Below are 23,177 nucleotides of genomic sequence, written 5' to 3' on the forward strand. Positions count from 1 at the left end.
GGAGAGAGAGAGAGGGATGGGTAGAGGGCAGAGGACCAGCTGAGAGAGAGAAGGTTTTATGGGACCGTGGATGTAAAGGAGAGGAAGAGGGACAGAGTGAGAATGAAAGACAGTTACTTAAACACTGTCATCTATTAATCTCTTCACCCAGACAGCGAAGGATAAAGGGAATGGATAAACGAAAAAAGGGAATGGAAGAAAGGAAGTTTTTAGGAACAAGGGAGGGAAAATAAGGAAAAGGGTAGCAAGGAAAGGGCGTTTTAGGGGCGTCGGCAGTCCTCTCTCCCCCTCTATCGGAACATCTGTCAGCCAGTAGAGCCTATTAACCTAGAGAGTGGAAGTGGCCTGTAGTGATCTCACCTTAGTGTTCACCAGTAGAAATAATTATGATAATGAGAAAGATTATGATGATATTAACACTATTAATAATGACAATGACAATAATGTCATAGTAATATTATTTTTTAAATTATCTTTATTTTAAAGTATGTAATACAAGGGAAAAAAGACTATAGCAGAAATACTTATAATGAAAATGTGTGTCTGTCAACTCCTTTAATAAAACATGTTTGGTCTTTTTAATTTTTTCTTTTCGTAACCTGCCTCAGTGAAGGGTTGAAGTTTCTCATTGGTCACTTGATCCTTAACCATAGCAACGGCCAGTGAGAATCTACTTCCTCCTCGCTGTTGCCAGGTAGATACTTTCTTCCATTGTCCCTGTTTAAAAGTGTATCTGATTTCAGCTCATGTGAAAATAGATGTTTCCTTTTTCTTTTATATGTGAAGATGAGTTTGTTGGTACATGTGGGTTTGTGATGTAGCTGATGAGAAATAGCAGAGGATGATAATGAAGATGGGGATGGATGATGAAGAGTGACATTGTAAGAGTGAGTGAACTATGCCAGTAAATCAGTAACTGTAAATCAGACTGTAAATCAGTGCTTCCAATGCTGATGGCAGTTCCAGACTTGACCATCAACAAGGTGAAAAATCTGTTGATGTGCCCTTGAGGAAGCCACTTGACCCAAATTTACTCCAGGGGCGCTGTACTACTATGGCTGTCCCTGTAAAAATAACATCTTCGGGGGTCACTGTACTATGGGGTTTATGATGACATACTTTTACCTGCATACATACACTACTAACATACTTGAGTCTTTATCAAAGAAATAAGCTAGCTAATACCTTCTTGGACAAGCATACTATACATGTTTTGTGATCGCTAGATGTAGGCATTGCATAGCCCTAGAGTGTTGCACTGATCATGACTGACAGCTGAAAGCACCAATAGCATGTCTGTGTGTCAGATTGTCAGCCGAGAACCAATAGCATGTCTGAATTTGGAGCTATGTAGGAGCTATTGTTCCAGAAGATGTGAGCGGGAATTAATGCTATCTGTAATTCTGTCATGCAGTGGAAGGTACTGGATAGAGTGTCCGTGAACATGGCAATTTTTAGGTTATGTGTGTTTGTTTGTGACTGTGTTTATGTGCAAGTGTGTCTGTGTATTTGAAAGCTCTCATACCTTCTAAGCACAATTTAAGAGGAGAGGTGAGGAAAGGAGAGTTCACCCCCTGTCCCATTGGACCTTCTTATGATCTGACAATGAACCAGCCCCTTCACTGCCAACAGGGAATAGCCAACTACCACACCCTAAACCTAGAAGCCTGACTGTCCACACTGATTTTACATTTTAGTCATTTTAGCAGATGCTCTTATCCAGAGAAATTAGGGTTAAGTGCCTTGCTTAAGGGCACACTAACAGATTTTCAGCTAGCCAGCTACAGGGTTCGAATCAGAAACCTTTCGGTTTCTGGCCCAATGCTCGTAACCACTAGGCTACCTGCCGTCCAGTAGTTATACTATAGGAACTGTTCCCTGTGTGTACGAATTTGGGGTGGCAGGTAGCCTAGTGGTTAGAGCGTTGGGCCTGTAACCGAAAGGTTGCTAGATTGAATCCCCGAGCTGACAAGTTATAAATCTGTCTTTCTAACCCTGAGCAAGGCAGTTAACACACTGTTCCTAGGCCATCATTGTAAATAAGAATTTGTTCTTAACTGACTTGCCTAGTTAAATAAAGGTTAAATAAATAAATCACAGTTAGAACTGAAGTGTTATAGACTCAAAATCTAAGCTCATAACTGTTTTCCAGGAATGTAATAATTCCTATAACATTCAGCAAAACGGAACTTTAAATTGCCAGTATGATTTATTTATAGTAACACCTAAAAGACTAAAAGTATCGCGATAGCAGCACATCCATGTGGAGCTCAACACTGCCCTGATCCGAATCAATGAGCAAACTGTTAAAGGACCCGATTAAAACAGAACACACTTGGAGAGCTGTGTGTGTGTGTGTGTGAGAGAGAGAGTGTGTCTTTTTGGTTTCTGTTGCGTGCAATCATTCATAATGGCGTATGTCGCATTTTATCACTTTTAACTTTACAAAGCCATTCTCTTCAGAGCTCCTCCCCATACATCACTTTGTTGTAGTAGAGCGGGTTGGATGGTTGATGATATTGAAGAATCCGAGGTTAAGTCGGTTGAGAAGGTGTATTTTGATGACGGTGGTGGTGGTGGTGGTGGGGATATTTCTAGATACTAACAGGAATGTTATATTGATAATGAGGAGAAGGGTGATGAAGACTGAAGACCAGAAGGAATGATAAGGCTCCTCCCAGTCTTGCATGGGAGCCTCTACCAAAAAAATGAAAACGGGTGAAGCTTAATAGTTTACCAAGAAAAGGGGGCGGAACTTATTGTTTGAGTTGAGAGTGGGCTAGGGTTGTGTGAATGTACACTTGTCCATTTCTTTTGTGTTTATTCTTGTTTTACCCTTGATTATATTATTTTTCCACCTTTATTTTGGACAATTTTGTTTTACTACGTGAAGTGTTAGTTTACCGTCCCAGTTAGCTCAAAGGTTAGACAATAGTGTGTTAGTTCTTGTGTAACTTTTTTAGCATTAGCACAAAAAAAGAATAATAATACCAATAATTAACATAAAAAAAGTTAAAGAATAACAAAATACAATCAAACGTACTTGTGTGGCTAATTTGTCTGTATAATACAATGAACAACCTAAAAAATTCAATTATATTAAAAGAAGAAAAAAAAAATCTTGACTGTTTTTTTTCTTCATTATTAGTCAAATGGGTGGTATTCAAAATGGCATTGGAGTGAGTTTAAGAGAGAAGATTGGGAATTGCTTGTACATATATATATATATATATAGATAGATAGATAGATATACACTGAACAAAAATATAAAAGCAACATGCAACAATTTCAAAGATTTTACTCATATAAGAAAATCAGTCAATAGAAATCAATTCATTAGGTCCTAATCTATGGATTTCACATGACTGGGCAGGGGTGCTGCCATGGGTGGGCCTGGCATGGTATAGGCCTACCCCCTGTGGAATCAGGCCTAGCCAATCAGAATGAGTTTTTCCCCACAGAAGGGCTTTATTACAGACAGATATTTGAGAGAAATACGTTTTTGTGTATATGTCAAATTCCTGGGATCTTTTATTTCAGCTCATGAAACATGGGACCAACACTTTACATGTTGTGTTTATACACTGCTCAAAAAAATCAAGGGAACACTAAAATAACACATCCTAGATCTGAATGAATGAAATATTCTTATTAAATACTTTTTTCTTTACATAGTTGAATGTGCTGACAACAAAATTACACAACAATTATCAATGGAAATCAAATTTATCAACCCATGGAGGTCTGGATTTGGAGTCACACTCAAAATTAAAGTGGAAAACCACACTACAGGCTGATCCAACTTTGATGTAATGTCCTTAAAACAAGTCAAATAATAAGCTCAGTAGTGTTGTGGCCTCCACGTGCCTGTATGACCTCCCTACAACGCCTGGCATGCTCCTGATGAGGTGGCGGATGGTCTCCTGAGGGATCTCCTTCCAGACCTGGACTAAGCATCCGCCAACTCCTGGACAGTCTGGTTGCAACGTGGCGTTGGTGGATGGAGCGAGACATGATGTCCCAGATGTGCTCAATTGGATTCAGGTCTGGGGAACGCGCGGCCAGTCCATACATCAATGCCTTCCTCTTGCAGGAACTGCTGACACACTCCAGCCACATGAGGTCTAGCATTGTCTTGCATTAAAGGAACCCAGGGCACCCGACCAGCATATGGTCTCACAAGGGTCTGAGGATCTCATCTCGGTACCTAATGCAGTCAGGCTACCTCTGGCGAGCACATGGAGGGCTGTGCGGCCCCCCAAAGAAATGCCACCCCACACCATGACGACCCACCGCCAAACCGGTCATGCTGGAAGATGTTGCAGCAGCAGAACGTTCTCCACGGCGTCTCCAGACTGTCACGTCTGTCACATGTGCTCAGTGTGAACCTGCTTTCATCTGTGAAGAGCACAGGGCGCCAGTGCGAATTTGCCAATCTTGGTGTTCTCTGGCAAATGCCAAACGTCCTGCACGGTGTTGGGCTGTAAGCACAACCCCCACCTGACGTCGGGCCTCTCATACCACCCTCATGGAGTCTGTTTCTGACCGTTTGATCAGACACATGCACATTTGTGGCTGCTGGAGTCATTTTGCAGCTGCTCTCAGTGCTCCTCCTTGCACAAGGCGGAGTAGCGGTCCTGCTGCTGGGTTGTTGCCCTCCTACGGCCTCCTCCACGTCTCCTGATGTACTGGCCTGTCTCCTGGTAGTGCCTCCATGCTCTGGACACTACCGTGACAGACACAGCAAACTTCTTGCCACAGCTCGCATTGATGTGCCATCCTGATGAGCTGCACTACCTGAGACACTTGTGTGGGTTGTAGACTCCGTCTCATGCTACCACTAGATGTGAAAGCACCCAGCATTCAAAAGTGACCAAAACATCAGCCAGGAAGCATAGGATGAGAAGTGTCTGTTGTCACCACCTGCAAACCACTCCTTTATTGGGGGTGTCTTGCTAATTGCCTATAATTTCCACCTGTTGTCTATTCCATTTGCACAACAGCATGTGAAATTATTGTCAATCAGTGTTGCTTCCTAAGTGGACAGTTTATTTCACAGAAGTGTGATTGACTTGAGATTACATTGTGTTGTTTAAGTGTTCCCTTTATTTTTTTGAGCAGTGTATTTTTGCTCAGTATATATGAGTGAATGTCTATTTGTGTGTATGTTTATGTTCAGAACAGCTATGACCAAGTCACAGTTAGCCCTCTTCCGCTGTACTTATCCATAATAGTACCTTTCTGTTGCTTTTCTCACTTCATTGGGCTCCCGATGGCGCAGCGGTCACTACAACCCTGGTTTGATCCTGGGCTGTACACAACCGGCCGTGATCGGAGTCCCATAGTGTGGCGCAACTTGGCCCAGCTCTCGTGTTAGGGGAGGTTTGGCCAGTAGGCTGTCATTGTAAATAAGAATTTGTTCTAACTGACTTGCCTAGTTAAACAAGGTAAAAAAAAATTATAAAATTTGCTAACACACTACACACTGCAAATTAAATGTGGCGCACGCTTTGCCAAGAGTGTGCAAAGCTGTCATCAAGGCAAAGGGTGGCTACTTTGAAGAATCTCAAATATATTTTGATTTGTTTAACACTTTTTGGTTACTACATGATTCCATATCGTTATTTCACAGTTGTGATGTCTTCACTATTATTCTACAATGTATAAAATAGGAAAAATAAATGAAAACCTTTGAATGAGTAGGTGTGTCCAAACGTTGACTGGTACTGTAGTATTCAAAATCTTTGAAATAGATCAAAATCAAAAAACCAATAATTCCAAGAAAATAAGTGTTAATAATAAATTGAAGTACACAATTTTTTAGGTAGAGGTGAAGTGACTATGCATAGATAATAAAACGAGAGTAGCAGCAGCGTAAAAATATTTTTTTTTGGGGGGGGGGGGGGGTCAATGCAAATAGCCGGGTAGCCATTTCATTTGATATCTGTTCAGGAGTCTTATGGCTTGGGGTAGAAGCTGTTGAGAAGCCTTTTGGACCTAGACTTGCGCTACGGTACGCGCGGGACAGAGAGAAACAGTCTATGACTAGGGTGTGGAGTCTTTTTAAGGCCATTTTTAAAGCCTTCCTCTGACACTGCCTGGTATAGAGGACACTTGTCCCCAGTGATGTACTATAGCATCCACTACCCCTCTGTAGTGCCTTGCGTCGGCGGCTGAGCAGTTCATACCAGCAGTGATGCAACCAGTCAATAGTTCCCGATGGGCAGCTGTGGACTTTTGAGATCTGAGGACCCATGCCAAATCTTTTCAGTCTCCTCATGTCCAGTTCCTGACCTGTTTTCCTTTGTTTTTGTATTTATTTAGTTGTCAGGCGTGAGTTGGGGTTGTCTATGTGTGTTTTTCTATGTTGGGGTTTTGTGTTCGGCCTGGTATGATTCTCAATCAGAGACAGCTGTCAATCTTTGTCCCTGATTGAGAATCATACTTAGGCAGCCTGGGTTTCACCTGTTGTTTGTGGGTGTTTGTTCCTTGTTCAGTGTTTGGGCCACACAGGACTGTTCAGGTTAGTCACGTTTGTTGGTGTTTGTATTTTGTGTTGTTTGTGTTTCCCATTAAAATATGAATACTTACCAATCCGCATCTTGGTCCGATCCATGCGCCTCCTCGTCTGAGGGAAGAACGACTACGACAGCCGTTACAGAAACACCCACCATAACGGACCAAAGCGGAGTGGGGAAGGAAGCAAGAAACAAAGCAATGGGGAAAAGAGGAATGGACTTGGGAGGAAATCCTACGATAAAGGACCCTGGGCAGAGCCAGTGGAGTGTCGCCGCCCCAAAGCGGAGAGGAGTTTTAGGGGAGTGTGGCGAAGCCGGGTTGGATACCCGAGCCAACTCCCGGGCTTACCGTGGAGTGGAGGGCGTCGTACTGGTCAGACACTGTGTTATGCGGGAGCGGCACGGTGTCCCAGTACGTGTGCTTAGCCCAGTGCGGGCTATTCCACCTTGCCGCACTGAGGGCATAGGTTGGGCATCGAGCCGGGGCCATGAAGCCGCCCAACATATCTGGCCTCCAGTACGTCTCCTCGGGCCGCGTACATGGCACCAGCCTTACAGGTGGTGTCCCCGGTTCGCCTGATAGCCCAGTTGCGGGCTATTCCACCTCGCCGCACTGGCAGGGCTACGGGACCATTCAACCTGGTAAGGTTGGAGGCTCTGGTTCACGTGTCTCCTTGGTCCGGTTATATCCGGCCCACCTTCCCACCCCAGCCAGTACCATCAGTGCACACACCACACCAGGCTTCCAGTGCATTTCCAGAGCCCTGTTCCTCCTCCACGCACTCTCCCTGTGGTGCGTGTCTCCAGCCCAGTGCCTCCAGTTCGCGCACCACGCACCAGACTACTGTGCCTCAGCAGGTCAGAGTCGCCGTCTGCTCAACGCCGCCTGCGCTGCTTGCCTGCTCAGCGCAGCCTGTGTCTGAACTGTGCCTTCCCAGCCTGTAACTGCCTGCCTTCCCAGCGCTGTCTGAACTGCCTGCCTTCCCAGCGCTGTCTGAACTGCCTGCCTTCCCAGCGCTTGTCTGAACTGCCTGCCTTCCCAGCGCTGTCTGAACTGCCTGCCTGCCCAGCGCTGCCCGTCTGCTTCCCGAGCCTTCACACGCCGTCAGCCAGACCAGCCAGAGCCTTCAGCCAGCAACCAGCCAGAGCCTTCCCAGCCAGTCCAGAGCCTTCCCCAGCCAGGATCCCCAGAGCCTTCCGCCAGCCAGGATCCGCCAGAGCCTTTCGCCAGCCAGGATCCCCCTCAGTCCGGGTGCTCCCTCAGTCTGTTACTGCGCTTTGGTATAGTGGATTGACATGAGAGGACATTGGAGGAGGCCACGGAAGCGGGGGTTGACTATGGTGGGGTGGACCAGCGCCAAGCCGCCACCGTGGACAGACGCCCACCCAGACCCTCCCCTAGACTTTTGCTGGTGCGCCCGGAGTTCGCACCTTAAGGGGGTGGTTCTGTCACGTTCCTGACCTGTTTTCCTTTGTTTTGTATTTATTTAGTTGGTCAGGGCGTGAGTTGGGGTGGTTGTCTATGTGTGTTTTTCTATGTTGGGGTTTTGTGTTCGGCCTGGTATTTCTCAGAGACAGCTGTCAACGTGTGTCCCTGATTGAGAATCATACTTAGGCAGCCTGGGTTTCACCTGTGTTTGTGGGGTTTCCGTGTCAGTGTTTGGGCCACACAGGACTGTTTCAGGTTAGTCACGTTTGTTGGTTGTTGTATTTTGTAGTGTTTGTTGTTTTCCCATTTAAAATATGAATACTTACCAATCCGCATCTTGGTCCGATCCATGCTCCTCCTCGTCTGAGGAGGAGAACGACTACGACAGCCGTTACACCTCATGCCCTCTTCACGACTGTCTTGGTGTGTTTGGACCATGATAGTTTGTTGGTGATGTGGACACCAAGGAACTTGAAGCTCTCAATATGCTCCACTACAGCCCGGTCGATGAGAATGGGGGTGTGCTCGGCCCTCTTTTTTTCCTGTCGTCCACGATAATCTCCTTTGTCTTGATCACGTTGAGGGAGAGGTTGTTATCCTGGCACCACACTGCCAGGTCTCTGACCTCCTCCCTACAGCTAGGTCCATAATTATTGTCACCCTTAATAAAGATTAGCAAAAAAGACTATATGTCACGTCCTGACCATAGAGAGCCCTTGTTTCTCTATGGTGTAGGAGGTCAGGACGTGACTAGGGGGTATCCTGGTTTAATATTTCTATGTTGTGTTCTAGTTTATGTTTTCTATGTTGGTGTTTTGTATGATTCCCAATTAGAGGCAGCTGGTATTCGTTGTCTCTAATTGGGGATCATATTTAAGTAGATATTTTTCCCACCTGTGTTTGTGGGATATTATTTTGTGTTTGTGCACCACGTAGTCACGTTTCGTTGTTCGTTTATTGTTTTGCTTATTAAGTTTCACTTGATATTAAAGATGTGGAACTCTACGTACGCTGCGCCTTGGTCCAGTTCTTACGACAACCGTGACATTATCAAATAAATAATACAAAATGCTGAGCTTCAGTATATTGTATGCAACAACAAAAAAGGTGAATTATATTTTATACTAATACAATTGCTCAGAAATATATTGTCTAACAAGTTAAAAGAAACGTTTAAAAAAGATAGGGGGCAAAATTATTGGCAGCCCTGTTTTCAATAGTCTAGCACCCTCCCCTTGCGAGGATAACGGCAGCCTTTTTCTCAAATGTTTTATGCGATTTCAGAACACGTTGGGAGGGATCTTAGACCATTCTGACATATAGAATCTTTCCAGATCCTTGATTTGGCTAAAATGTCCTGGTTCTGGGTAAAGTTCATGATGCCGTTGACCTTAACAAGGGCCCCAGGACCAGTGGAAGCAAAATAGTCCCATAACATCAAAGACCCATCACCATATTTTACTGTAGGTATGAGGTACTTTTCTGCGTACAGTATGCTTCTTTTTTTCAACACCAAACCCACCACTGGTGGGCGTGGCCAAAGAGCTCTATTTTCATGTCATCTGACCATGGCACCGGTTCCAATCCAAGTGCCAATGTCATTTATCAAAGTCCAGGCAGTGCTATGGTATTGTATTGTATATGACAGAAACCTACAATTTACAAGTACATTTAATTTAACACATTAAATACATTTAATCAATGTTCATAATTCTCATATGAATTTAATATAATGATCTTAAATTGGTCTTACCTTCAAAGAAGCCCAAAATGATGAGACCTTGGGAAAACAATCAAGATTAATTCAATGGAAATACTTGTTACATTAACAGATTGGGCTGTAATTCAAGCCTTTCATTTAGGTTTCTATTATATATTTTAAACACTGAGTATACAAACATTAAGAACACCTGCTCTTTCCATGACATAAACTGACCAGGTGAATCCAGTTGAAAGCTATGGTCCCTTATTGATGTTGCTTGTTAAATCCGAGTCAATCAGTGTCGAGGAGACAGGTTAAAGAAGGATGTTTAAGCCTTGAGACAATTGAGACATGGGATTGCGTACTGTATGTGTGCCATTCAGCGGGTGAATGGACAAGACAACAGATTTAAGTGCCTTTGAACAGGGAATGGTATTAGGTGCCAGGCGCACTGGTTTGTGTAAAGAAGCGCAACACTTCTGGGATTTTTCATGATCCACAGTTGCTCAAGACAATTTTCATTTTTATCAAAGAGGTTCTTGAATGATTTGGCACTTTGATAGTTGAATTTTTCAGGGCAGAGGAAGACACTGTAAACAAAGGGCAGAGTTAGACTGTTATCCTTAAAGAACACAAAAGTACTTGATATCTCATTTGGATTAGGATGCCCCAAATCTATTGGCATAGCAAAATGAAATAAAGCATAATATTGTAGCACCTCCCTTGTCACGTTCTGACCATAGTTATTTTGTATTTTCTTTGTTTTAGTGTGGTCAGGGAGTGAGTTGTGTGGGTAATCTATGTTTTCTATTTCTGTGTTGGTTTTCTGTGTTTGGCCTGATATGGTTCTCAATTCGAGGCAGCTGTCATTCGTTGTCCCTAATTGGGAACCATATTTAGGTAGCCTGTTTTCTGTTGGGTTTTGTGGGTGGTTGTTTTCAGTCTTTGTGTGTCTGCACCAGATAGAACTGTTTCGGTTTTCACTTTGTTGTTTTTGTATTTTGAGTTGTTCACTTTCATTAAATAAGATGAACAATTACCACGCTGCGCATTGGTCCTCCGATCCTTCAAACTTCTCCTCCTCAGACGACGAGGAGGAAGACGACAGCCGTTACATCCCTATTAAAATAACAAAAACTGTTTAGCTTGGGCATACTGTATACTGCATACCACAAACCATGCACAACCTTAAATCACACCGATTTATAACATAAACAAGACATTTCAAATGTCAAAAACACTAATATTGTTCTCTTCTCCAAGTTTTGTGACACTGACATGAATTAACAACATGAATATTGTTTAATAAATGTTTTTGAGACAATTTAAACTAAATCTGTCTCGATTAACGTTCCAATGCAGCCATTATTATTATCTCATTACTGGGTAACAATTAAGTACCTTATTGGGATTTTCAACAACAAAAAAATCTAAAAGAAACAACATTTTTACCGAAGAACAATTTCTCAAGCAAGAATTGTGCTTGGACTGTCTGGCAGTGGTCTGAGTGAGGAGGGGAAAACTGAAAACTAGCTGTTTATTGACAGAGAGGTTTGGAACTCACTTTCTCATTGGTTTATTAACTAATGTACTGCTCCATCCCACCAAAACAGGCAGACATTTCAGACAATCTTTTCAAAGAGCTCTTACACTAAAAGGGCATTATCATAATTTTCAAAGTATTATTCTAACCTCATAGTGTGGAAATATATATAAAAAAAACAGGAAACCACGTTTTTGACTGCACTGGGCCGTTTTGAACGCACCGTTTTCTGACTGTACAGTATTAAGACGCTTCTCCAATAGAAATCCCCAATCACACTTGTAGGCGATGTCATGGTGACGTTGGCTAGCTAAGCTCATGCGTAGAAAATGTCATCGGGGCTAATATACTGTAACATAAAGGTGGTACTTTATGTAGAGAACCAAATGATGTGACTTCATATTGCAATGCAAATTACATTTTACTTCACCCAAGTTGTTTGCAATGCATAAAGATAATTGCATATTTTCCGAGATAGAGCTAGAATTCAATGATGTAATGACATTATGAAAACTGCCCTAAACAGGTTTCATTGCGAAATGATACAGGCACGCACGCACACACACACACACACACTCGCTCTGCGAAATGATACTGGCACGCGCGCGCACACACACACAGAGAGAGAGAACAACATTTATCTACACATCCATCCAACATCAATTTAAATCACTGACTCCATTTCAAATGAACATACGTTTGACCCCCCTCCTAGACATAGGGACCATTAGAGACAGGTGGAGAGACGGACAGACAGATGCACACACACACATTTACAAGCCACCTGTAGTTTTAGGCCTACTAGCTAATATGTATATAAATAGGCACACATGTTTCTTTCACCTATGTATAGGAACACAACACACCCGTGCGCGTCATTGACTGCACATTCTCCTTGTGGCGAGGACAACTGGTCGGGTCGCATTTTATCGCTTGAATGAAAAGAGGAAGGGGAGGGAAATCAAACACGCCTACGTGTTCTGTCCATCAATCATCCAATCACCAGTACATGCAGCGTGGACCGCTTGCCAAACCGCGCTGTTGGAAATACTAGTTTGGCAACTAGCGAGTTCATTTCAGTACAAACTTTCGTTTAGTGCAAACAATAGCTTACTGGATCGGATATCAACACAACAACCATGGTGAGATCAAACTAATTTAAATGTTTTCATGATAAGTGATAGGCCTACCATGGAATTATTACGGACACGTGCGTGTGCGTCAAATCGCAACTCTTTTAAACTCTTGAATAATTCTAAAAGATAATTTCAGTTCAATAAGAGTAGAACGTCCAACACTTTACTTTTCTTACAAGAAGATCAAACTCCATMGTGTTTTGATGTGTACTTCTTTCTCTGTCAGGATAAGGAGGAGAGGGAAGGGGCACAGAGTGAGCCGGTGGAGGGGTTTTTGGGGGAGAGAAGACCGGTGAGTAAGAATCTGAACCATATCATGGTTCTAAATATGAATTTAGCCTTGAGATGCGTTTGTTCAATAACTCAGTTGAACTCCTCTGACCTCTTGTGCCCTAAAATAAAGCTTCTTGACTAGGCATATTTTAAACCTTGAACTTACTGTACAAAGTATGTTGTCAGGTTTTTACCCACAAAGTACACTAGTAGGCCCTACAATAAGTGAATACTTATTATATAGKGAGCTCTTTTTATTCTCATTAGCTGTAGCTCAGGAACTGTMTTGGCATGGCATTGTGTCTGACATTCTTTCAGGGCAGTTCATTGAGAAATTGTTGCTTGTGATGTCAGGTGTTCTTGATACCTATGTACTCTATCACCCTTTAAGAATATTGCGAAACAGCCTGAGAAATCAACCCACCTCCTGATACTATCAGGATGTGTAATTTGTACAGCTCCTTGTTAGGTTGTCTGGTGTAGTTTTGRTGACCATTTTTGTACACAACACAAGGTTAATTATCCACTATAGACACAGTAGACAAGCAAGCACTGTATACACTTAGAGTATAGACAAGCAAGAAAGCTTTACCTATAGGAATTCGTTCATGGAGTCATATTTAATATTTGTTTTTAAATTCTTTCAGAGCATCATGAGACTACAGGGGATGCTGAGGAGAGTTTCCCAAAGTCCCTTCCGCAAACAATACAGGGTAAACAACACTGACACACAATCTCAAATCAAAATCAAATGTATTTCTAAAGCTCTGTTTACATCAGCAGATGTCACAAAGTGCTTATACAGAAACCCAGCCTAAAATCCCAACAAACAGCAAGCAATGGAGAAGCACGGTGGCTAAGAAAAACTCCCTAGAAAGGCAGGGTAGAGATGAGAGAGAGATATGAGACAAACGCACAACACAACAGCAGGTCCGGGACAGAGTAGCACATCTGGTGAACAGGTCAGGGTTCCATAGCCGCAGGCAGAACAGTTGAAACTGGAACAGCAGCATGCCCAGGTGGACTGGGGACAGCCAGGAGTCATCAGGCCAGGTAGTCCTGAGGCATGTTCCTAGGGCTCAGGTCCTCCGYGAGGGAGGGAGAGAATTAGAGGGAGCATACTTAAATTCACACAGGACACTAGATAAGACAGGAGAATTACACCAGATATAACAGACTGYCCCTAGCCCCCCAGCACATGGTGTATTGCAGCATAGATACTAGAGGCTGAGACAGGGGGGGCTTGGGGGACACAAGCTCATAGAAGGGATATCATAACACTCTTTTTAAAATCTTCCACATTCTCTTTCAGACTCCTATCCCCTCCACTTCAGAATCCAGAGATTCCRCCATTAATGACACTCACCTGAATCAGGTTAGACTGAATTATAGGGCAACTATTAATGGTAAATGTTTAATCAATTTCCGTTTATTTGTTACCCAATTTTACGCTTTAATCTCTTTCTCTCTCAGAATGGAATCAATCGTAGCTTGTCAAAAGAYAATCCATTCTACTCTTATATGAAAGTAAGTCTTTATCAGTGACATTGCATTTTCACCAGATCTCTAACCTTACCATTTGTATGGTGGTATGACACATATGTGCAATACTATTGATAATGACTGTTTTGTTTGACTTATGTGTTCATTTGCTTACATGAGTTKTTTTTAACCCACAGGAATCCAGCAGTGTGACTATTGACGGGGACACTAAGAATCAGGATTCAGAGGTTCTACGTCAGCAGAGTTTAGTCACCATCTTTGCTCCTCCGCCTGAGGTTCGGAGCACACCAGAGGACCTCAAACCTGACAAACAGACCGACGACAACCTTCAGACCACACCATCTGACCAGCAGACGTATATTTTCAAAACRATGTCTGAAAGACGGTCACCGGATCTCTTCCAAACAGCGGCCCTAACTCGAAACACACCAAATGTGAGCCATAGTCCTTTATTTGTCACAACTTCTGAAAGACTGGAGCTTTGGACAACTCCTTCGAACCAACAGGACCTATTCAAAACTCAGCCTTCAAAAACACCAAATCCATTCCAAGCTCCTCCCACCAAGGGAGCTGACCTATTCAAAGCACCACCCACCAAGGGAGAGTACCTATTCAATGCTCCTCTCACCAAGGGAGAGTACCTATTCAATGCTCCTCCCACCAAGGGAGATGACCTTTTCCAAGTCCCTTTGTCCATTCAAAAGGACCCCTTCCAATCCACTCCTTCTGACACTCCCAATCTCATTCAAGCCACGCCTACTAGGTCAAATGACCCTTTCCAAATTCCCTCTTCCAATGTGACACCAGACGTCTTTCAGCCCCTACCTTCCAGGACAAGGGACATTTTCCATTCCTCGCCCAATGACATCTTTCAGCGTGCTTCTTTCAGTACTGACTCTACAGTCAAACAGTCCACACCTTTATTCCAGACTTCGTCAGGGCAGAAAACAGACATCTTCTCAGGGTCAGATTTTGAGAAGACTGCTGAGGTCTTCAATGCATCACTCTCCAACACGCAGGATTTCAACCTTGCAACACCCTCTGATGAACAGTATGATATCTTCCTGATGACCCCTCACGGAACCAAACATGTTCTCCAACCCACCCCTACTGCCTTGAAACATGGTAKCCTCCATGCCAGATCCCTGTCCCCCACGCAGGCTTTCAATGGTTCCCCCCAGGTAACTTACAAGTCTTTTTTTCCTCACGTCTTCGTACAGTCTTTGATATCCGTGTGACCTCTCTTTCCATCATTGCAAAGAGTGACATGTTGTGACCTCTCAGGTGAAGACCTCCGACAGCCCTCCCAAACCACCTCCTCGAAAAAGTCAGCCCAAGTTACCAAGTCGTGTAAGGACACCACCACCATTTTTATCTGTCCCTCTTTCTCCATGTATGTAAGCATACCAATTATTGTAATGTCTGACTGTGATTCACTTGTATCTCATTGGGTTTCTGCTATGTCTTTAGACCGAAGCCGAGCGACCAGATCCTAAACCAGCCCCTCAAACGAAGAACACCGCTCAGGTAAGTTTCTGTGCCAAGTAAGTCTATACATACTAAGTTTATTCCTACCACAATCAGTTGAACAGCCTTTAAATGACCAAACTTTTCTACAACTTTCAGTAGACAAGACGGTGTCGTATAGGAACATGTTATCTCTCTCTCTGTTGATCTGAGAATAACATTCTGGTTTTACAGGACAACAAATTTGAGGAAGTGGAGGTATTTGACAACATTCTTTTGACTGGCCAGGTATGTACTAGAGGGGCACCACTTGGACAGAATGAATGTTGAACTTTTATCTTTGTCTGTCTTATTGCTGTGTGTACTGAACTGGGTTTACTTTGTTAAACCCAAAACAGGAGAGATGTGTGGAGGATTGGCCTGAAAACAGTCCTGAGCTCAATCCTGACTGGAAACCTGTAAGAAACATACTAATTGAATGGCTTTTTCTACATGTTCATTGTTTGCATTAAATGACCAACTCCTTGCCACACTCCTACCTATATTACTGTATTTTATTTAACATTAATCTATTTTACATTGACTAGCCTAAAAGTTAATTAACTGTMTGATTATCTTTTCCCCTCATCAGTCTGGCAAACTGAGGCTTAGGAGGGAGTCAATGAAGGTAAAGTCACCACATCACAGTTTTTCAAAAATGTGTGCTTAGTGATGGTCAATTGATACTGAAGGAGTGACTGTGGATGCTATTTCTCTTCCTCGCACATCTGCTCTCGCTCTCTCCTATCTCAGGTGGCAGCAGACTCTGATGGGGGGAGTGTAGAAGAACTGGAAGAGAATGATGCCGGAAAACGTGCGAAAACTGTATGTCTTACACTATTTGTTCTTTATTTAAGTTTCTGTTTCTACATTTTATATCCTTTTGTTTTAAACTTTTTACACATTTTCCTTTTTTATTTCAGAAAAGGGGGAGGACGTTCAAGGCATCCTTTCTTTCCAGAAGAGGGTCGAAGGTAAATCAAACTTTTTATGAATTATGTAGATATGTTCTGCTGCTGTYGTCAATAAAACATGTTTTTATTCTATAGGATAAATATTCTGAATTCCTGAAGGATCGTGACAGCGGCACACTACGTCGAGGATCAAAGGTGAGGACTGTGTTWTCTTTGATTAATTGTATGTGTGATTGTGTAGGTAGCTATATGGAAATGCTTATTGTCAATGTTTCATGTCATTTTTTGGTTTAGGAGAGATTTTCTGAATCCAAGGATGGAGAGAGCAATAGTCTCCGTTGGCGGTCAAAGGTGAGTGTGTTCCTGTGTAAAGATTGTAATGAATTAAGATGTCTAATACAGTATTAATTACTTTAACGTGTTGTCCAGGAGGGCTTTTTGGATGAAGACTTCCCAAAGAAAGGGGTAGATGTCTTCTCTGCAGATTACGAAGATAAGGAGAATTACATGGAGCACGGCAAGCCGGTATTTCTTTTTAACCAATTAGTTTTGAAAGACTGTTTGTGTAAATTTCGTTCATGTAGTATTGTAATTGTTTGAACTTCCTTCCCCTTAACAGAAGAAATCATTCAAATTCAAAATGCCCCTTGTGCATCGCAGAGGATCTAAGGTATAATTGAATATATCATTTAGGGAAGGGGTGTTTAAAATAATTTTACATTTGTTGGAATAACTTGTTTAAATTCTTTTATTTTTAGGATCGATTTTCAGCTGACCATCTTGAAAAAGCTTCAGGCCTACATTTGCCTCAACATAGAGTGAATGTATATATATTTTTTTTATATCTGTGTTTTTCTAAACCAAAAGAGCAATATATTGGTGTACAAAATCTGTGTTGACATATTCCTGTGGTGTGTTTTCCAGGAGGGCTTGCTAGACGATGACTTTCCTCAGAAGGAAGTAGGATTCACATCTGCAGGGGAGAATGAAGATGAAGAACATAATGGGATTGAAGACTCCAAACAGGTACCTATCTAATTTATATCTATATTTCTAGTTTTTTTTGTTATGAAAGACTACTCATCAAAACCAATGCAGCTTTTATTGTATAAATGTTGTGCTGACAAAAGTTGCAGTCTTAACACTGATCCCTGTGGAACACCACACATGGTTTGTCGTTTAACAGGCCGTGGGTTTTGATGAGGACTCTGAAGAGGAGGCAGAGGAACGTGATGGGACGGGTGGATTTGTATGTTTTGTCTCGTGCTTAACACGTTTAGGACGTTGACAACTATTTCGTATGAAAAATGTATCAAACTTCTATCATTGAGACTGTTTCCATCTGTTTTTCTGCACAGAAAAAAAGTAAAGGTGTCAAAATTAAGTTTGTGCCTCACAGAGGGTTCGCAATCTGCCTCAAAAAGGTAAGGAGGGAAACGTGTACAGTAGGCTAAATGCACGTGCTTTTGTATTCGTGCAAAAACTGATATAACGCCAATCATGTTTTGTTGTTGAATTCCTAGGATGAACCAACAGGCGCTCATGAATACACACCTCGCAGAGGTTCAAAGATGAGTCATGTATGTATATACTGTATGTATATACTGTGTGTAGAAATACTTGTGACAAACACAATATATTCGTTTCTATACACTTTTTCATTTGTCCATATGCAGTAATTATGTGTTTCTTAGGAGAAACCTCTTGATGAACTTAAAGGTGCCCATGGTTATACACCCCGCAAGGAGTCCAAGGTACTGTGAGTTTCTATGCGTGTACTGTATTTACAGTCATATTTTAGTGTTTCAACATTTGTTTATTCTTTTGTAGGTTAATATTTTTGAGGAAACAGAAGAAGTGAAAGGCTACACCCCGCAGTCACACCCCAAGGTTGGATGTGTGTCTGTGTCGTAATTGTCTGTGTAGTTGTATTTGTGCCAACTCAAATTACTCTATGCTGTTCAATGTACAAAGGAAATGTAACATGACAGTATACATGTTTGATTTATTTAATGTTTTTCTTTCAGCACAGCTTTTTGGATGATTACTTACCTGAGAAGGGGGCAGGTTTCTCCTCAGCAGGAGAGGTAGAAGAATATCAACAGAATGTGATGGAAGACTGCAAACCGGTATTTCTCTCTTTCTTTCATATCCCTCACTTCCTCTGTCTGCATTTTATTTAACCTAATGACATGATAAACAGTGTAAACATTGTCTTCTACAGAAGAAACCGTTCAAATTAAAAGTCCTACATATGAATCGTCGGAAATCTGGGGTAAGTTTTTTTTGTTCGTTTCTGTGTGGTTGTGCTTTATGTTTATATTTTGGGATAAGACCGTTTTTTTCTTTATCAAACAAGATGATCAAGTTGTGAATGTTGGTGCATTATTTTTCATTCTTACAGAGTGCTGAGGAGAATTCTCAGACTAGTAGTACACAACAGTACTCCCCACAAAGGAGATCAGAGGTTTGCAAATGATTATGTTTTCCATGTGAGCAAATTTGCATGCACTGTCTATTTACAAGTTAGATACTTTAGAAGTTGGGACTCAACACATGTCTCTTGTTTTTGTCCAGGAGGGCTTTCTGGACAGMGATGTGCCTCAGAAGGGAGCAGATCTCTTCTATGCTGGACAGATGGAAGATGAACAGAACGAGATGGAAGACTGGAAACCGGTACTTCTCTTTTCCTTTATACAGTAGAACTTTCTCCTCTTAAACGTTGGATGGGTCCCACTCATGCTCTAAATGTCCTCTCTCTTTCACAGAAGAAACCATCGAAATTTAAGAACCGACTTGCAAGTCGGCGCAAGTCAAACCAAATCCCGGTAACTATTATGTTTGTGTCGGCCCTCCGAGTGTATTGTCTGTTTATTAGAGAATGTGTCAATTTTATATTTCTCTTTTAACAAATTTACATTGCCGTTATCGGCCTATAAAGAACATCTGTATTAGTTTTAAAACAAGTCTATGTACTTTCATTCCTTTATTCTAGGAAACATTTCTATATGAKAAGTCACCGATTGGTTCAGAGCGCTACACACCTCGACGAGCATCCCATGTGAGGGCATTTCTATTGGTCCAAAGATACGTCTTTTGTGCGTACTTTAACATCTTGTCAGCYGAAGAGTGTTGACATTCCCGTGGTATTGTTTTCCAGGAGGGCTTTCTGAACGATGACACTTCTCAGAGGAGGTCAGATTTCTTCTCAGCGGGAGGGAATGGAGATGATTATGGACAGGATGACATAGAAGACTGCAAACCGGTACTACTACTACTTTATAAACATCCTTCGTTTACTGTGTGATTTGTAACCCGCTGTTAATCTATATCCCATCTTTCCTCTACAGAAGAAATCATTCAAATTTAAAGCCCCTCATAAGCATCGCAAAGAAACTAAGGTAATTGTGTGTGTGTGTGTGTGTGTGTGGTGTTACTACCATATGTTTACTGATGTTAGTGTCGGTTTCTCTCTCACTCTCACGCTCTCACACAGACTAAAGCGAGAGATGGAAGGATGACCGAGTACCCACCAGGAGCCACATCTAGTGACTACTACTTTTCAGAGGCTACAGAGGTACACACACATCCAACATGTACATTTGTGCTGAATCATTGTCCTACATTGGAGACAGACCTGAAACAACTGAAAACCACGGGTAGTTGTCTTGTATGACTAACATAATAGCTTTTAAAAAAGCCCCACACACCCACGTTGTTGTTGACAACTATGGTATGGGCCTGGCTGGCTTCTGTCTTCCTCTTCTATCATTGCACTGCTTAGGACAAATTGAGTGGCACATTCCCTTCAGTCATGTAACTGAACCGGATCTGCTGCATACTGTAAGAGGGATTTTAACTCCTCGGGAGAAATAGGCCTCAGAGGAGAGGGAAAGCTGGCAAAGGCCATGGTTCTCATAAAAGGCAGTGCAGACTATCCCTCCTTTATAAGGACAGTAAGGTATGCACAGCAAATAGATTAAAACTAATCTCTCCTTACTCCCTCTCTCACTTCTTTCTCACATTGTCCCCTCTTCTCTCTCTCTCGCAGGCTGAGTGGCGTTCTGCTCAGATTGACGAACAGCTTGCAGAAGGTCTGGAGGATGAGGAGAAGGAGGAAGAAGAGGGGGTCAGTATTTGAAGAGTCAAATGTCGCTCACAAATCACCATCTGCCCTATTTCAATGGTAACAGTTTGAAAATGTGTCTGTGTGAAAGCAATGTCCGAAGATATCAGTGTTGCTCTGTCTCYCAGGACACTGACAGCTTGATGGAGTGGTGGAACACTGTGGAACGTGAGTCACACACACGTACACATACACAGGTGCATGCGCTCACAAGCACGTATGCATGCACAAGCATGTGTTCACACACACACACACCCAGTTTGTAATCTGGGAATTGTCTTGTGTCTCAGAATGGGATGAGCTGCCTTCAGATGATGAAGACAAGACGGTGAAGGATGATGAGACTAGGTATGTCCTCTGTGTGCTGATGACAACGTAATCAGTAGTCACTCTCGTGAAACATTGCTGATGTTTGAATACTTGTTCTCTCTGCCTCCCTCTCCCTCTTGCCATGTCCTTCTGTCTCTCTCTCTCTCTCTCTCTCTCTCTCTCTCTCCCCCTTAAGGTCATTCACCCTACTGGCGGAGAAGGTGCACCGCGGCCTCAGTGTCTTCAACAAGGTGTTCACGGAGCGTGCCGAGGTCCTCTGGCAGTACGTCATCAAGCTCTACGCCCTCGCCGATGACATCACCTCCTTCCATAAGAAGGCCAAGATCGGCAACATCACCGGCGGCACCACCGCCGCCGTCGGGGGTGGCGCGGCCATCGTCGGCCTGGCCCTCGCCCCCTTCACCTTCGGCGCCTCGCTCATCATCACGGCTGTGGGCGTCGGAGTGGCGGCGGCCGGCGGGATTACTTCMGCCTCGGCGACTATCTCGGACAACGTGAACAACATGCAGGACAGGAAGAAAGTGGAGGTGGTTCTGGAGGATTATGAGGCGAGGATGGAGGAGTTGGTGAAGATCTTGAGGTTCGTGTGCCAGGGGCTGTATAGACTCAGGGGGCATCCTCTCCTCCGGAGAGGAACCCAGCACTACTCTGGAGACTGGGAGGTCCGCAGGGCCGTTCAAATGGTCAGCCTAGTGGATAGACCTGTGTTGAGGGCCACAGAGGTAACAGAAGGAGCTGATGTGGCCCTCAGGGGCCTCTTCAAAGGAATGGATAAATACTTCACCAAGGACTCTCGTGAGCTAAAGAAAGGGTTTAAGAAAGAGGTGGTGTTTAAGATTAGGCAGGTAGCTCAGGTGCTGCACGAGAGCCTGGTGGAGCTGAATGCTATCAGGGAGGAGCTGCAGGATGCTAATGGAAATATATGAAACAGTTCAACTCCCACAATGCAATGTGTCTGTTATGCGACTCACGGCCCCCCTCTACTGTCCAAACTGAGGATTTGTTTTCAAGAGCTTTTGATTTTATTTTTGACATAAACCTAAAAAGGACTTTCCCAACTTRCCTGTTCCTCTTTAAACGAAAAGGAGAAACTGAACCTTGTAATAAATGAAGTTACAAACTCTGATTGCATTCCGCAATTTGGACAACTATGCAGCATATTAAGCTTCTACTTACAAAGAACTTGTATGTATGACTTTACTGGATTGTGAAGTAGTAGGCCTAAGATCTTGGATACGTGTTTATAACTAGCTTAGGCTACACCTTCTACACATTCAGCGCTGTTTTTTAGGCACAGAGAAAATCACCTGACAACTCATGACACTGGATTTAGCGTTTCGCCACTTGTGTGTACACTGATTGGTTGCTTTGTAAAGCATCCTTTCAAGTGACTTCCTTTGTTGTTATTGTTCATGTGATATATAATGTAGCCATGGATCTAATCTAGCTATTCTTTTAAAACAGAGTATATATTTCAACGTTTAATAAATAGGTTATTTATCCTGTAACCAAATGAAATGTGCAATGTTGATAACTAATAGCGTAATGAGGCAGCTATTGGAATTGTGTTAATAAAGATAATTATGCATTTGAACTGGTTGTAAACTTTTCACTTTGAACATTTCAACCTTGATTGTTACTGATGTAAATGTCAGTATTTTATCCTCGTGTCTTTTTCATCAAKTTGGAAATGCCCAACTCAGAGTGTAACTAATGAGAGGGCTCGGTTAATCTCGCCCAGGCGTCCTATCTCCAACCTTTGTTTCAATTTAATCTACTCACGTTAGCATATGCCATTTTAGTGATGGCTGCCATTTTTCTGACTGGGATAATTCCACCTGCGCATAAGCGCTCAGTGCGCACTACACAAACTGCAGTATCGAGCGAACATGCTCCCGGAACTGTGTCTGAGCATGTTGACAGCTAAACAAGCCAACCAGCACTTCCCCTGGCTACCTGGGGTCATGACCTCAGAGCATGAATATAAAATGTTAATATCTTCAGTTGTGAGTGATGGAAAACAAATCTGCCTCTGTGAAAATGTGAATGATTTAATGGATGTTTTGTGCACAAAGTTGATGATTAAAGTGTCTTATTAGGAATTTTCAGATTTGAATTCTCTTTTTGGGGCTGTCAATGGGAATTGTCTTTCTCGGCTGTGATTCAGTTAAACTGCAGTACCGAAGCAATACTGTAG

The 23,177-nt window shown here is 42.8% G+C and overlaps 1 protein-coding gene across 1 annotated transcript; it reads left to right on the forward strand.

Moving 5' to 3' along the window:
- The first annotated feature begins 12,097 nt into the window (after positions 1-12,097).
- Positions 12,098-22,574, forward strand: si:cabz01007807.1 (uncharacterized). Its single transcript, XM_024137405.2, has 37 exons — positions 12,098-12,334; positions 12,555-12,620; positions 13,249-13,314; positions 13,914-13,976; positions 14,075-14,128; positions 14,281-15,285; positions 15,389-15,454; positions 15,575-15,631; positions 15,806-15,859; positions 15,970-16,029; positions 16,203-16,238; positions 16,364-16,435; positions 16,534-16,584; positions 16,660-16,719; positions 16,819-16,875; positions 16,954-17,049; positions 17,144-17,194; positions 17,283-17,348; positions 17,449-17,550; positions 17,711-17,773; positions 17,883-17,948; positions 18,048-18,104; positions 18,219-18,278; positions 18,355-18,414; positions 18,552-18,653; positions 18,749-18,799; positions 18,929-18,991; positions 19,102-19,200; positions 19,293-19,352; positions 19,520-19,585; positions 19,685-19,789; positions 19,875-19,925; positions 20,021-20,101; positions 20,576-20,653; positions 20,779-20,818; positions 20,941-20,998; positions 21,156-22,574. The coding sequence occupies exons 1-37, from the start codon at positions 12,332-12,334 to the stop codon at positions 21,904-21,906; spliced, it is 3,996 nt and encodes a 1,331-aa protein (XP_023993173.1). The 5' UTR covers positions 12,098-12,331; the 3' UTR covers positions 21,907-22,574.
- The last annotated feature ends 603 nt before the right edge of the window (positions 22,575-23,177 follow it).

The sequence above is a fragment of the Salvelinus sp. IW2-2015 genome, unplaced genomic scaffold (genome assembly GCF_002910315.2).
Source record: "Salvelinus sp. IW2-2015 unplaced genomic scaffold, ASM291031v2 Un_scaffold1199, whole genome shotgun sequence".
In the NCBI taxonomy this organism is placed as follows: domain Eukaryota; kingdom Metazoa; phylum Chordata; class Actinopteri; order Salmoniformes; family Salmonidae; genus Salvelinus; species Salvelinus sp. IW2-2015.